The sequence below is a fragment of the Giraffa tippelskirchi genome, chromosome 7 (assembly GCF_054371585.1).
Source record: "Giraffa tippelskirchi isolate mGirTip1 chromosome 7, T2T-mGirTip1v1.2.pri, whole genome shotgun sequence".
NCBI lineage: Eukaryota > Metazoa > Chordata > Mammalia > Artiodactyla > Giraffidae > Giraffa > Giraffa tippelskirchi.
Genome location: NC_137281.1, coordinates 38,881,051 through 38,896,986, shown reverse-complemented (window position 1 = coordinate 38,896,986; position 15,936 = coordinate 38,881,051). Strand labels below are relative to the sequence as shown.

The 15,936-nt window shown below is 41.4% G+C and overlaps 1 protein-coding gene across 4 annotated transcripts in view; it reads left to right on the top strand.

Moving 5' to 3' along the window:
• Positions 1–15,936, top strand: part of FTO (FTO alpha-ketoglutarate dependent dioxygenase) — a 416,242-nt gene that overhangs the window by 170,055 nt on the left and 230,251 nt on the right. For 3 of the 4 annotated variants that reach the window (XM_081514417.1, XM_081514415.1, XM_081514416.1), the window contains 2 exons: positions 1,136–1,279; positions 9,534–9,653. In XM_081514417.1, coding sequence (XP_081370543.1) covers positions 1,136–1,279; positions 9,534–9,653 — 264 coding nt within the window. The remainder of the gene's footprint in view (positions 1–1,135; positions 1,280–9,533; positions 9,654–15,936) is intronic. The other variant, XM_081514418.1, reaches the window with a different exon arrangement.

Below are 15,936 nucleotides of genomic sequence, written 5' to 3'. Positions count from 1 at the left end.
CCTGCATCCTCTTTTTTTCTGACATATCCTCATTCAGAGGAGTTTGTCCCTTTGACCTCTGTTTGCTCCCACAGATCAGAGAGGGATGGGCCCGTTACCTGTGCCTTTGCTCACGCCCGGGTACTAGGTGATGCCTTTGAACATGCCTTGAGGGCATGAGTCATAGATTCTCCACGATTTGAAGATTCTCTTCTGCCAACCACTTGCAACTGCCTAGTGTACACTTTCTTGCCGAAAAGGAAAATGAATCCTTTGCTCTGTGTTTATAGCTTCATTTTCTCCCCCATTGCTGTTGTATTTTGGGTGTTTTTGAACCAGTTCCACTGTCTGTTTACCTTTTTATTTCCCTCATTGTTAAGTGCAGGGCACTTGAGATAAAGTCAACGTCCTTGACTTCTTGGTTAATTAGTTATTCTTCCAATAGGTACTTAGGGCCTATCACCTGGTGGCTCAGATGGTAAAGAATCTGCCTGTAATGCAGTAGACCCAGGTTCGATCCCTGGGTCGGGAAGATCCCCTGGAGAAGGGATTGGCAACCCACTCCAGTATTTTTGCCTGGGAAATCCCATGGACAGAGGAACCTGGCGGGCTACAGTCCATGGGGTCACAAAGAGTCGGACACGACTGAGTGACTAACACTTTCCAATAGGTACTTATGAAGTTTTTGTTTTATGTATATATATATATATTTAAGACTCAGGGATTTCTCTGGAGGTCAAGCGGTTAAAACTCCGTGCTTCCACTGCAAGGGGCGCAGCTTCAATCCCTGGTCAGGGGACTAAGATCCCATATGTCTCACAACAGGGCCAGAAAAAAAAAACTCAGTTCTAGGTGCTGTGGTATATGTAGAGTATATACATTTGGAAACAGGGCTTTAGTTTCCAGAAGCCTACTCTCTGGAGATATGAAGCCTATGTAATAAGAAAACAGCAACATGAGTGGCCCAGGGGAGGCCAAGGTGGGATTGCAGAGCCCAAGGAGAAAGCTGCTGTAGTCATTCTTCGGTTAAGAAGCATAAGCTGAGTTGTAAGGGCAGCAGGTAAATGCCTAGGAAGGGGACAGACATCCTAGGAAGGGAGGCGTTGGTAAACTTGGAGTTCGCTTATCATCTCGGTGGCTGGTTCTATCTCCGCAGTGCTCGACGGGAACCTTGGAATACATCTTACAGCGCTGCCAGGTGGCCCTGCAGAATGTCCGTGATGAGGCAGACAATGGTGAAATCTCTTTGAAATCCTTGGAGTCAGTGGTTTTGAAACAAGGAGAAGAAATCCACAACGAGGTAAGGGCTTCCAAGAACTGTGGTGATTCTGTCCTACTTGTAGCTAACAAAGTAATCAGCCACAGTTTGCTGTGAGTGTAAGAGACCAAGGATGGTTCATTGCTTACAAGACAGTAGCCGGAGCATCAGCATTTTCATGCCAGTTCTGCCAGCCTTTGTCTCCACAGTGCACAGTGGGCCAGATAGCATGTGCATGGAGGGTTTACATGCTATTAATAGGAGAGGGGACTTCCCTGGTAGCTTAGCTGGTAAAGAAGCTGCCTACAATGCAGGAGACCCTTGTTTCATTCCTGAGTCAGGAAGATGCCCTGGAGAAGGCATAGGCTATCCACTCCAGTAATCCTGGGCTTCCCTGGTGGCTCAGACAGTAAAGAATCTGCCAGCAATCGAGGAGACCTGTGTTCAGTCCCTGGGTTGGGAAAATCCCCTGGAGGAGGGCATGGCAACCCACTCCAGTATTCTTGCCTAGAAAATCCCCATGGACAGAGGTGCCCGGTGGACTACAGTCCATGGGGTTGAAAAGAGTTGGACACGACTGGAGCAACTAAGCACAGCACAGTAGGAGAGGAGCCCAGACTGGGGTAACCTGTTCGTGATGGGCAGTTGGCATGCCTGTCCTTTGCTCCAAATCAAGGCACATCTTTTTCCTCTTAAGTCTGTTATCAAACCTACCCTTTATTCTAGGGAGAGAAATTATATTTTCCAAGGGTATTAACCATACACACATCCTTGCAATGAGAGTCTGAAACAAAAGGCAAGACATGTAGAAATGCAAGAGGCCCATGAAGTGTACACGACTTAATCTCCCAATGATGATACTCTTCCAACAAGGACTGATGGGAACTGAAGGCGAATCCTCAGAGCAGGTGAACCGTAGGAGCCATGCCTTTTGTTTACAAAATTCTGAAGTCTGTGAGACGAGCAGGTCTGGGTTCCCTGAGTCAGTGTTTCACAAACATTGTTATTTTCATGAATACCCTGTCAATTTTTGCTTTATCTTTGGACTGTATCTATTGTTATCTTTTCAATACTTTTTAAAGAATCAGCTCATTTTTTATGTAAATAAAAATCTTTAAAAAGGAAGCTTTATATTACCACTTTTAAGTGGAAAGCCAGTATCAGCAGCCAAAAGAAAAAGTAACCAGAAAACTCTAGCCTATGAAAACAGCAATGTTATGCTGTTCTAGCAGATGATTTTGGCTAAAGAAGGTTCTGGGCCTACAGTCTTCATTTTTCATGTTAAGAAGTGAGATGAGTGTAGAACTTCATACACTTTCTAAAAGTCATTGAATTCTACACTGAAAATGGGTGAATTTTATAGTGGGTGCATGTGTGTGTGCTCTGTCTGTTCAGCGTACCTGACTCTTTGCAACCCTGTGGACTGTAGCCCGTCAGGCTCCTCTGTCCACGGGATTTCCCAGGCAAGAATACTAGAGTGGGTTTCCATGCCCTCCTCCAGGGATCCTCCCAACTCAGGGATTGAACCCCCATCTCTTGTGTCTCCTGCATTGCAGGTGGATTCTTCACCCCCTGATCCACCTGAGAAGCCCTTCATGGTGGGTAAATATACCTTAAAAAAAATAGGTTACCAAGTGGTAGAGAATTATTGAAGATTATCATCAATCAAAGACTTTTTCTTTGATGTAGTTAGAACGATTGGTAGAGAATTTGGAATACAAAAATGTTCTCAATCATCTTTTCAATAAATAATTACTGAACATGCACAAAGCACTCTTTCCTGGTGCTTTTGGATAGACTGGTAAATAAAATAGACATTCTAGTGCAGGGAGATGATGATAAACAATAAACACCCTCCATCAGTTCATTACATAATGTGTTGGAAAAAGCTAAAGTAGAGGAGATTGGCATAAGCAGAGAGCATCCCCACTATAAGATGTCCTTTGAGCAGAGACTTGAAGGAGGTGAGGGAGGGAGCCATGTGGATATCCAGGTCACAGCATTTCAGGCAGAGGGAAAAACCGCTGCATGGGCTGTGCAGTGGGAGAATGCCTGGTGTTCATGGACTAGCTGAGGGACAGTCCCGTGCAAGTGGTGGGAGGGCGGCTGAGAGTTCCAGGAGTTGAGGTCATGGAGACGGTGCCAGGGGACGAGGAGCCGAAGGTTGCATTGGTCGTTGGAGGTGTCTGTAAGGACAAGGACTTTCCTTTTTACTTTGAGGGTAATAGGGAGCCACTGAGGGGTTTTGAGCAGAGGAGAACAGTGTTCACACAGCCCCATTAATATTTTCTTTCAATGTTTTTTTACTGTGATACAAGTCACATAATATAAAACATACTATTTTAAACATGTTTAAGTGAATGGTTCAGTAGCACTATGGTTCACCTTGTGGTACACCTCTCACCATCATCCGTCTCCCAAATTTTTAACTTTCCTAAACTGAAACTCTGTCCCCGTTAAACACTCAACTCTGTCCCCATTAAACACTTAAGTCCCCATTCCCTGTCCTCAGCCCCGCTGCCTCAGCACACCCCTGACCCCTGGCATCTACCTATGTACTTTCTTACTCCATGGATTTGTCTATTCTCATGTAAGTGGAATCAAACAGTATTTGTCTGTACCTACTGTATACTGGAATGCATTTAACTTAATATATGTCCTATATGTTTTGTACCTCTTCCTTTTTTTCCTCCCATGCCTTACAGTAGGTTCTTATTAGTTATCTATTTTATACATAGTAGTATGTAAATGTCACTCTGTTTCCCAATTTATTCCCCCTACTTTCCCTGCTTCGTGTCCATATATTTGTTCTCTACATCTGTGTCTCTATTTCAACGTCATGTAATATCTTTAAAAAGATGTTTAATTATCTTATGAGCTGCTCCGTAGTTTGTGAAATATGCCACAATCTCCAGAACCAAAGGCAAAGAAATTCTGCCTTTTAGGGAAATAATAATCACTTCTAATGCTCAGCTAAACCCAGGAGTGACTTTCCTCCCTCTCTTTTGTCTGCTAAGTGGCCTGTGTTCTCTGCCACCAATTCCTGCTGGAGACACTGCTGAGAACTAGAACTTGAAGAAAGAGAAGCGTCTGTGGGCCCGGTCACCTCACTCAATTAGACTTTGATGCAAAGTTACGTCTTACTCCATATTGCCTTCTATAAACACCTTGCAGTTTTAGGAGCCAGGCTAGCGATGTACCGGGATGGATGTGTTCTTTAACACATATGTGGGCTCTTTTCCATCCTTTCTGGTCTTCTGTGACTGACTGTGATGTTTTGTTACCAGTGATGGGTGGGGGTTGTCTGTAAAATCACACTGTTTATCTAACCAGAGGAAAACTACTGTCATCTGAACCCATGTGCTTGAGAAAGTGGCTGGCTGCTTTTGACATTGTATATGTTAGTAGGGTGGGGCTGGGGGCAGAGATGTATCAGAAACGTTAGCCCCTTGAGGCTAGCCTCGGCTTAAATGGGAGGTCTTAAATCTAAGTAGCATGGTTACCAGTCTTCTCCAGTCCCCCAGACTTTGATTCTTCAAGGTCATGTCCTTGCTTTCAGAATGAGTTCCATATGTCAGGGCACGTCATCAGACGCTCTTCTGTTGCCACGCGAGTTGGCCTGCTCACGCTCTTTTTTGTTCTGTTGTGTGAATCAGAGCATGAGTGTCCATAATCCTTTCCACACTTCTTACCATGTGCTTTCCTCTCTCAAAGGCCTTTGCTGAACTAGTGATAGGATGAAGCCCTTGGTTTTATGTCTGTAGACTTTTGGGCTGTACGAGTTTAAATGTGGTTGGTTTTCCTTGTCTTAGATAGTTTCTAACTAAGCAATTTGGGGACTTTGGAGATCGGGACTCAGTACCTGGAGGATATATTGTTTTTCCAATTTAAGATGCTTAAACAGATTTTTGGTCAAGTTTAATAGAGCCTTCCTCTGTGTTTATAAAATAGTCTTTTCCTTCTTAAAAATTATAAAATGTGGAATTCATTCTTGTCACCTAGTAAATTTCCCCTAGGAGAATGTATTGGGTTGGCCAAAAAGTTCATACAAGTTTTTCCATGGCCAAAAAGTTCATTCAAGTTTTTCCATGGCCAAAAAGTTCATTCAGACTTTTCCATAAGATGTTACGAACATAAGATGTTATGAATATAATATGTTGGCCAAACGAACTCTTTGGCCAATCCATTACTATTTGATGTCATCATTTGGTTCTCATATTTTTCTGATCAGACCTGTGTCTTCCTTAGAAATCCTGGTAAAGGGCTTTCATTGAGTAACTCTTTGTAGATTGGACCTTAGCATCTTTCCCTGTTCTAATATCTAATATTAGATATTAATATCATTCTAATATCTTTCTGCTTGAAAACACTTATTTCATTTATTACAGTGAGACATTTACCCCTGTGGGCATGTTCCCACCCCTCATGCATAAGCTGACCTGGGACCAAACCAAGGATTGAAACTAACTTGGCAGAAGTAGGTGACATTTGCCTACCTGTAAGAGTGATGCAAATGACTTCCAACTGTACAGTGATGTAGTGACTCAGAAATGTGATTTGGGAATCTTACAAGCTTTGCTCCCCATTGCCTAAGTTCCCAGTGACTATGGTTCAGGTCAGCAGATGGATTCTGTTTGTGCTTCACCTTCAGATTTTTCTAGACATTTCTAGGAGAAAAGCTTTTCTTGATTGACCTCTCTTTTGACTATTACACAGAGCAGTTAGGTGCAGGTGAATTAGAAAGGTTCTAAGAGATGATTCTCTGTGTCACAGCTATGTAACTAACACTGTTGGAAACATGTGTTCACTTTTCTCTGGTGATTCAGAAGGCCCTTCAAGATTCTGCAAGTTCTCTAGACTTATCAGTGTGCCTTCTGACACCTGTGGGTATTACGTATCATTGTATTGCCATTACACCAAAGATCAGATAATAGTGAATTTCCATTAAGTGCATGTCTGAAACCTGGGAGTGTAGTTTAAAAACATCATGAACAATGACAGCACCTCAAGAGAAGCTGAGAGCCTGGCAGAGGGACTACCCTCTGGAGAAGGGTTGAAGAGCCTCCTCTCGTCATGGCTAGACCATTGTCAGTCAGCCAATGTGGTGAGACTGATTCTTTTTAGCCTTGAAGTAACAGGATTTGTGCTTCATTCTGAGTCCTGACCCTTTGGTTTTGTGCAGCATCTGCCCTGCCTCTTTCCTTCCTCATCTGCAGAGTTTGGGGTAGAAGGGTGGACGACTGCTTTTATTTTGGTAACTCAAACTGAATCAGGCAGCTGGAAATATTTTTTGCTTTCTTAATTAATTTTAAGGAAAGTGCCAACTGCTTATCTTGGCAGTGTTAGAACTGGCGAGGGCAGCATTTGATGAATATCCTGTAATAGTTTTTGCCCACAATGTCAAAGTGAAAAAGCCAGGTTACAGAATTGATTAAAATGCATGCCAGTGGGTTTCATGCCCACAAAGATTGTATCTCATGGGCAGTACTTCCACCCCTGAAAACAAACTCTGTTGGGTATAAGTTTCAGGATTGAACTTTTCTGGACCGGCCTCAGTGGAACAGGGGGTGAGCATGAATCGACATGGTTGTTAAAACTTTTCTTGCTCAAAAATTTCATAAGATTGTGAGATTCTTGAGGACAAGGAGTGCTGGGCCTTGTGGTCTCCTTTGGTCTGTATTCTTAGTATCTCCCAAGTGTCCAGCATGTTTGGCCGTTCATTATTAACCCACTTAATCCTCACCACAAAACTATGTGGTGATTACGTAATTATCTTTATTTTACAGACGACAGAGCTGTTCAGGAGTGGACCCTAGAACTGACTCCAGAGACTTTATTCTTAACCATGACACTGTCTGCTTCAAAAGATAGTTGGGGCATCTAAAGAGGAAGCGAACAACATTATTTATTAAAATGGACAGGGTCTTTCTTTGCTCCCTTGTCCTATAGCAGAGTTTCCAAGTATGCTCCGTTCTTCTGAGTTTTCATTTACTGAAATCCAGACTCTATTGTACCTTTACAGGATGAATGAACTAATTACAAATGATAATTATTTTGTTTCCTGGGATATCATGGTTGCCAAGGCTTATGTGTTTTGTTCTCATAATGGAAATAACCAGTCCAAAGATTAAAAAAAAATTAAAAGCAAAACCCTTTCAACTCTTCCTAACATAGGGGCTTGATGCTTTGCTGACAGACTGTTCCTGTAGTGTGAACAAATTTCATGTGAAATCTAAGAACTCTTTTTTTTCCTTGTAATAAATAATGTTGTTAAACCTGTATTTTCAGAGAAGTTGAACTACACTTGTATTCATTTTCCTTTCAAAGCAGTTAAGTTTGCCTCTGTTAACCACTGTCTTTTAATACCACAGATAAGGTTTAGCAGCTATTGTCTGAATATTGTCTACATTCCCTTTTTCCCCTGTTTAAACAGCTTTAACTGAAATCAGTTCTACATATCAAACAAACATTTAGTTAATGTAAACTAAAACCCTTTCATATGACTTGGTGTTCTCAGGTTAGTTATTTGAGCGACTTTCACCATTGTTAAATCTTCACAAGTTGCTTTTGTTTGCCTCATGAAAGTTCAGCATGGATAAACAAACAAAAAATTCTTTGTGGTAACAGGTGAAGGCTATAATAACTTGGTGCCTGTATATGGCACATGATTACCTTAGCAAAGCCAACCTTAACCAATATTAAGCTGTGAAAACTCTACATTTCTTTAGACAGCAGAAGTAAAAAGAGCTTTGGGATGAATGAAGTTGTACTTTGATGGTAAAATTTGCTTTTCAAGTTGAAGATAAGTGAAAGAAAATACATAGGAAACAACTTCTTATTCTTTTAAAGCTTAAGTTGGTCTCTCACCTACATATGTTGGGATTATTTCAGTGCAGGAAGCAGAAAACTCAACCTGAAATAGTTTAAGCAAAAGGGGCTTCAGGAAGAGCTTGATCCAGAGTCAGTTGATCTGACCAGGACCTGGTTTTTTAATCTGTTCACCTTGTAGCTTCCTACTGTGTTACCGCCATTCTTCCCATTCTGAAAAATGGTTGTAGAATCCCTTTCCTGGATCTTCTGACAGTCTTATTCTGATGGATCATACGCCTGTTTCCCCCCAGCCCATTTCTGTGCCTGGAGAAGTGTGCTGGGCTGATTGGCTCAGATAGGGTTGCACGTTCCACTCCTGAAATATTAGAAGTGGAGCTCTACACAGACCACATGGACCGAGCCTGGGGAAGGCAGTGGGTTACCAGATGAATCACGGGATTTGGCTAGAGTCAAAGGGTGCTGAGGAGAGAAATATTTGAAGTTTACCATAGTAGGTTCTTAGGAAGGAAGAGAAATGATTAGTGTCTTTACTGTGCTTTTTACCTATTGTCGTTTGCCCTGACTGACTTGAAAGTGACAATTTGAATGGTTCTGTAGGTGTAATGTGTGCCTCTATAATTAACTTTATATTGTTCAGTTACATGAACACCTTACTGCCAGCTCCTCCTGGCCCATGGGTAAATTCTTTGTTTATTTTAGATCTAAAAATACTTAAAATTGGTAGCTCCTAATATGTGCCTGTGTTTTTCTCTTTTTGTTGTTGCTTTTCAGTCACTAAGTTGTGTCTGACTCTTTGCAACCCCATGGACTACAGCACGCCAGGCTTCCCTGTCCTTCACCATCTCCCAGAGTTTGCTCAGATTCATGTCCATTGAGCCATCTAACCATGTCATCTTCTGCCACCCTCTTCCCCTTTTGCCTTCAATCTTTCTCAGCATGAGGGTCTTTCCAATGACTCAGCTCTTCGCATCAGGTGGCCAAAGTATTGGAGCTTCAGCTTCAGTCCTTCCAATGAATATTCAGGGTTGATTTCCTTTAGGATTGACTGGTTTGATCTCCTTGCAGTACTAATCTTTAATAAAGATGTTTAATGAAAACATATTTTGTTTGATTATGCCTTTCCCACCCTACACAACGCAGGCTGTCATATGCTTTAGGATCTCAGGATTTGTTGTGATTGACTGATAACTTCCTCATGTCTGAGTGATGAATGTTGACTGAAAACCCCCTCCCCAGCCTGACCTGGGTTGTCTCACTAAGCTCTAAGCCTACTTCCTCCTTGACTTTGTGAAAAGGCTCCAGAGACTTTGAGTTATATTGGGAACTGGTTAGGCTGAGCTTTTCTCACTTTTTCTCACCCTATGGCTGTGAAGGTACTGGAGGAGAATTGAGTGACGAAGTTCATTTTCCTTGATTGTCCATCATGGGGATATTCTAACCACGGTCTTGTCTTTATGATCCCCAGGTCGAGTTTGAATGGCTGAGACAGTTTTGGTTTCAAGGCACTCGATACAAAAAGTGCACTGACTGGTGGTGTCAGCCCATGAGTCAGCTAGAAGAGATGTGGAGAAAGATGGAATGGTTGGTAAGTGTCTGGGGATGGATTTCTTGGGATGTTGTGCTCTCAGTCCTCAGCTGCCTACTTTGCATGAGTGAATGCAAGAGAAAGACAGACATCATATGATATAGCTTACACGTGGAATCTAAATAATGATGCAAATGAAATTATCTTCAAAACAGAAGTTGACTCACAGACAAAGAAAACCAATTTTTGGTTATCAGAGGGGAAAGGAAGGCGAGGAGGGATAAATTGGGAGTTTAGGATTAACATAGACACACTACTATGTATAAAATAGACAATCAGTAAGGATCTATTGTATAGCACAGGGGACTCTACTCCCTATTTTGTAATAACCTATAATGGAAAAGAATCTGAAAAAGAATTGGTTTATGTATGTGTGTGTGTGTATATGCTTTGGTATATGTGACTTTGGTCTGCACCTGAAACTAACACAACATTGTAAATCCACTGTATTTACTCTTTGTAAGGTAATAGGAACAGCCAGGATTTGATCAGCACAATCTGAGTTCAGTGCAATGAACCTTTACTGAGCACTTCCTGTGTGCAGGGCTTCGCTGATAGCTCAGTCGGTAAAGAATCCTCCTGCAATGCAGGAGACCCCTGTTCACTTCCTGGGTTGGGGGCATCTGCTGGTGAAGGGATAGGCTACCCACTCCAGTATTCTTGGGCTTCCCTTGTGGCTCAGCTGGTAAAGAATCTGCCTGCGATGTGGGAGACCTGGGTTCCATCCCTGGGTTGGAAAGATCCCCTTGGAGAAGAGAAAGGCTACCCACACCAGTATTCCAGCCTGGAGAATTCCATGGACTGTATAATCCATAGGGTCGCAAAGAGTCAGACACGAACCTGAGCGACTTTCACTTCTCACTTTTCCTATGTGCAAGGCACCATGTTAGACATATCTTGGGAAGCGACTATGAGAACAATGCAGCAATAATTCCTAAACTTCATCTGTATTTTTATAGGCACCAAGCACTATTCTAAGAGTTTTCCCTATATTAACTTTTAAAGTTAAACTGGTAAAGTTCTTACGACAGTCTGGTGAGGTGCAGAAACTGTTAATTTATAGACGTGAAAACCTAGGCCTTGAGAAATAAAGTGCCTCGCCCAAGGTCATGGCGTAAGTGGCAGAGGAAGATTGAATCGCAGCCCTCCTGGCTCTGGAGCTTGTGCCCTTAACCACTGCATGCCGTTTAACAAGGAGAGAAGCGTGAATATAGCCAGGTGTTACATTAACTCAAATGAAATTCTGTAATAGAGATTTAAAGAAAAAAATCACTGTCCAGAGGCAGGAGTATTAAATTCAGAGCATTGGAGCTGGGACAGTTGTGAACAACAGATGTGGCTTTTGGGGACCTTGGGTGGGGAGAAGGAGGGTCAGTTGCATAAGGCATTCTGAGAGAAGCATTAGGTCCCGGTAACTGTGAAAACAAGATCACAAGGTGGGGAGTATAGTGTGACCAGAGCAGGGGATTCAGGGCATGTGTAGTATGAACTCTCACTGGAAGGTATGTTGAGGCCACTTGGGTTAAGTCTAAATTTAAACTGTAGTAATAATACCCAATGGGGCTTCCCAGGTGACTCAGTGGTAAAGAATCCACCCACCAAGGCAGGAGACACAGGTTCGATCCCTAGGCTGGGAAGATCCCCTGGAGAAGGAAACGGCAACCCGCTCCAATGTTATTGCCTAGAAAATTCCATGGACATAGGAGCGTGGTGGGCTACAGTCCAAGGGGTTGCAGAGTCAGACATGAGTTAGTGACTGAGCATGCATGCATGCACGTGATACTTACTAAGTTCCATACACTATTCTAAATATTATATATATAATTTACTTAATTTCTATGATAATTTCATAAAGTAGGTATTTTTCTCCCATTTTACACAGAGAGTTTTGTGTTGTATCGTGTGTTCGTCACTTAGTCGTGTCCGACTCTTGGCAACCTCATGGACTCCTCTGTCTATGGGGATTCTCCAGGTAATAATACTGGAGCGGGTTGCCATTCCCTTCTCAGGGGATCTTCTCCACCCAGGGGTCGAATCTGGGTCTCCCGCATTGTGGGCAGCTTCTTTATCAGCTGAGCCACCAGGGAAGCCCAAGAATACTGGCCTGGGTAGCCTATCCCTTCTCCAGCACATCTTCCTGAGCCAGGGATCGAACCGGGGTCTCCTGCATTGCCGGCGGACTCTTTACCCTCTGAGCCACCAGGGAAGCCCAAGGAGACTGAAACACAAAAGGTTTCCCTAACTTCCTCAAGGTCATACAGCTAAGTCGGGGAACTGGAGTTAGAACTCAGCAAGACTGGCTCTAGGGTCATGCCCTGCACCACCTCACTGTTCTACCTCCAGATCATCAAGTTTGGAATGTAGTGGAAAAGTGATAAAAGCCTGCTAAACTCTTGAGAGAACACCACTGCGCAGACTTTATGAGATGTGCTAGAAACAGTGAACCAATTTGCAAAAATGGGTAGTTCCTGCTAATCCCTATTTTATAATAAAATACCAAGTCACAACTGTTTGAAAGTCTAAGTCAGAATCCAGAAGTCCCGGCTATCCAGCCTTTTCCTTAAATCTCTAAACCACACCTTTTCATGGATGTATGTTCAGGGGGAGGAATGTTGTAATCCTTTTAGTGTACTAACAGTATCACAAAAGTGGATTTCTCCAAAGACATGAATCAGTTCAAAATGGAGCATTGTACAACTGGATTGGAGGTGATGAAAATTTCGTGCTGAAATTTCCTCAGTTCTCTTCCTAAAATTAGGCTGTGCAGAGTATGCTCCAGTTTTTCCTGGGATGTATATATAAAGGCAGATTCATTATGAGACAATTTCTTTTTCACTGTGTAATTCTGGTTTTATCTATTAATCTACATGAGTTAGAACTTCCCTGGTGGCTCAGTGGTAAAGAATCTACCTGCAAGTCAGGAGCCGCTGGAAACGTGGGTTCCATCCCTGGGTTGGGAAGATCCCCTAGAGTGGGGCATCATGACCCACTCTAGTATTCTTGCCTGGAGAATCCCCATGGACAGATGAGCCTGGTAGGCTACAGTCCATGGGGTTGCAGAGTCAGACATGACTGAAAGGACTTAGCATGCACGTACGAGTTAGAACTTCTTTACTTGCTGAACTTTGATCTTAAGACATCGGTTTGACTTTGGGATTGTAATTTAACAGTTCTTTGAATTAGAGTTGGCAAACTGTAACAATTAAACAATTAGAGTTGGTGAAATGAGAAAGAAACTCACTCATAGTATTTTAAAAACATATTTTTGAATTGCTTTTGTTCAAAGGCTTCTTCTTTTTTTTTTTTTAAGTGGAATCTTTGGTTTTGTGAGCTTACCAGTGATGTTCATTATGAATTCACTTAAACTATTTAGTTTTATATATATATATATATATATATATTTAATTTGGTGGTGCTAGCACATTAGATAAACTATCTGTTCTTCATAACTCTTGTATAAAAATACTAAAAAGAAGAACAGTCTTGGGAATTGGCCAGAGCCAGTTTCCTTGCAGTTGGTGTGGTGTTACTGAGTGTTCTGAGTGAAATCAATGGGCTCTGTGTCTCAGCAAGTCTCAGGATGATGGTTATCAGTGGAGTGAAGGTTTGGGCCAAGATAAAAGGAATGACACTTCTAAATTAAATTTAAGCATTGCTTCAAGCCTTTTTGTAATGACTTTTAACAAATACAAAGTAATGTACTTTTGCTATTGGAAGAGACGAGAATAATCTTTGGAAAAGTCAGTGGTTCTGTGACTGGTAGTGCCGTGCCATCCGATAGTTGTATGCTGGGGATGGAACTGGCCCTGGCTGGTTACATTCCTCCTTTGTACCAGCCTGCCTCCGATTTTTTTCATTTGTGAGCAGTAGGGGGCAATGTTGAGCTACCAGTTTGAGACCCCCGGATGCTAACTAAGCCTTTCAAGAAAATGCAGACAAATGTACCATTAACTGTCCAGAATTATCCCTGTTGCTTCAAGTTAGCTGTAATCTCCAAGATTCCATAACACAGGAAATCAGTTGTGGGTTAACAAATTCAACAGCAATTTAACATAAAAAGTGCAGTGTTTGGTGCACATTTGGATTCTATAGAATTAGACTAATCCAAACAGCCTTTCTGAATGCACTCACTTGGCTTCCAGGGAATACGCTACTCAAAATGATGATCCTTTTAGACAAATGCTTCTTCTTTATCATTATGCTTTTCTGCATTTGTTGCGTGTGTGTTGTGGAAAGATTTCTCTAATTAATGCACTTTGTCTGTTGTGCAACATAGCATCGATCTCCTTTGGCAAGAAAATAAAACAAAAAAACCTCAGGCAATATGTACATTACTTTTCACCTTTTGCTTGTGATTAAAGCAACCTTTGACAGCCCTCGTACTGGGGAAGAGACTTGTGTTGTAATTCTTCCCTGTCTTTGTGTTCTTTTTTTTTTTTCCTTTGTGGTTGGAAGGTATAGTCTCAGGTAGGATCTAAAAGAAGAACGGAAAATGAGCTTTGAAATCACATTTCTTCCATTAATAGTAATTGCTTCACATGTCATAACCAGTCACATTTTAAAAAGTTTAGTCAGCTTTCTCTAAGACTCCCCTAGCCCCATTGCCCATCCCCTGTTCCAGCAAGCACCTTTTTTTTTTTTTAATCACACTGTTTATTCTTGCCATTTTTTTCCCTGAGGATAGTTCTCTGGGCATGCTCTTGTGATGTAAATGTTAAACCTTATATTTGAATGACATTCTGATAAAATATCACATTTTACCTGAATATTACCTCATGAATTTATGAGCCATTAAGCCCAAAAGCATCAGAACCCTTTCTTATAATCCAGGAACTTAGCCTAGTCTTTCCTCTCAATTCTACTCTTCAGGAAGGTATGATGACACTCTAACACTATTCAAATATTTGTATTTTATTTTATTTTTTAAACTAGCCCACCACTCCACATCTGAGATTAGCACATTATGGGGAGACTATTCAGGATAAGAGAGAGTTACCATTTGAAAGAAACTGCACAGGCTTTGCTTTCTGGGTAAAAAAAAAAAAAGAAAAGCTGAACTCTCCTGTGAGGTGAGGAAGTCTTACTGTAGCCAGAGATTCAGTGGATAGGCCATTTGTCTCATAGGGTCTGGTATCGCGCTCTGTAAAACTGACATTTATTTTACCTATAAAAAATGTTTTAACACTATCAGGTTCACTGAGATATAGAAAAGAATGCTAGGTGTGATGTCCTCTAAATTGATGACATTTATTCCTTGCCTTTTGACCTTAAGGGAAAAAAAAAAGGTCAATTTGGTATATAATCCAATAGAATATTCTAGAAGAGTTTCCAGAGTAAACATTTTTAGAATACAGATGATTTTTGTAGTAGAGAGAAATTTCCTCCTCCTCCCTTTATGGCTTTTTAATTTTTTTTGTTTTTCTAGAAGAGAAGGGTAGATCCTGATCGCTTTCAGTGGTTTGAATTGCATTTCCTGTCTTGACAGTTCCTCGCACTCGGATAGCAGTGCATTTATATGGCAGTTGGCCTTAATAACCTTTATTGACTTTAGTGGGTTGGAGCCAAGGCTGGATTATTTTAACGTATCCGTTTTGAAACAGTGTAAAACACAACATATAATTATGTTAGGTAAGCTATCGACTACATTTAATTCTACCCATTTATGTTAACATTTGGCACGGGAGAGCAGGGAGACATGGAAAATGAGTAGGTGTTTTATTTCAGACTGTTACCCGTTTCTTGTTGTTAAAGTTTTAAGAGAGAAAGGTACTTAAGAATGTGAAAGTTGTCCTTTACAAGTCAGTTGTAATAGTTTAATTTCAAGATGAGTCATGCCTTTTAGCTTGTCATTCTGGCCCGTGTAAATCATCTGAGAAGGCTCAGTGCGGAGCCTGTCCGCTGCTGTCTAGCTAAGCCCTCCTTAGTATAGGTTACACAGAGGTGGGGAATGACGGAGCCGGGAGCAGTTTGTTTGTTTTTGGAGAGATTAATGAAGCTATCATCACAGTGCTTTAGATTAAATTCTTTGTAACTGAATAGAGGAGCAAGGCTGCTTTTTCATATCCTGAAATATATCCTGGGTATACTGCTTTTTGCTATCATATTATAGTTCAGTTAGCTAAGTTCATTTTAAACTTCTAGGATTAACAATTTTTAAGGGTGTGAGGAAGGAAAATATATAAATATAAATATTGATCTCTTTTGTCTTATGAATGGTGAAGTCATTAACTTATATGTGTGTGTGTATACATATATTTACATATCTCTTGCCTTTAGTGTTAAT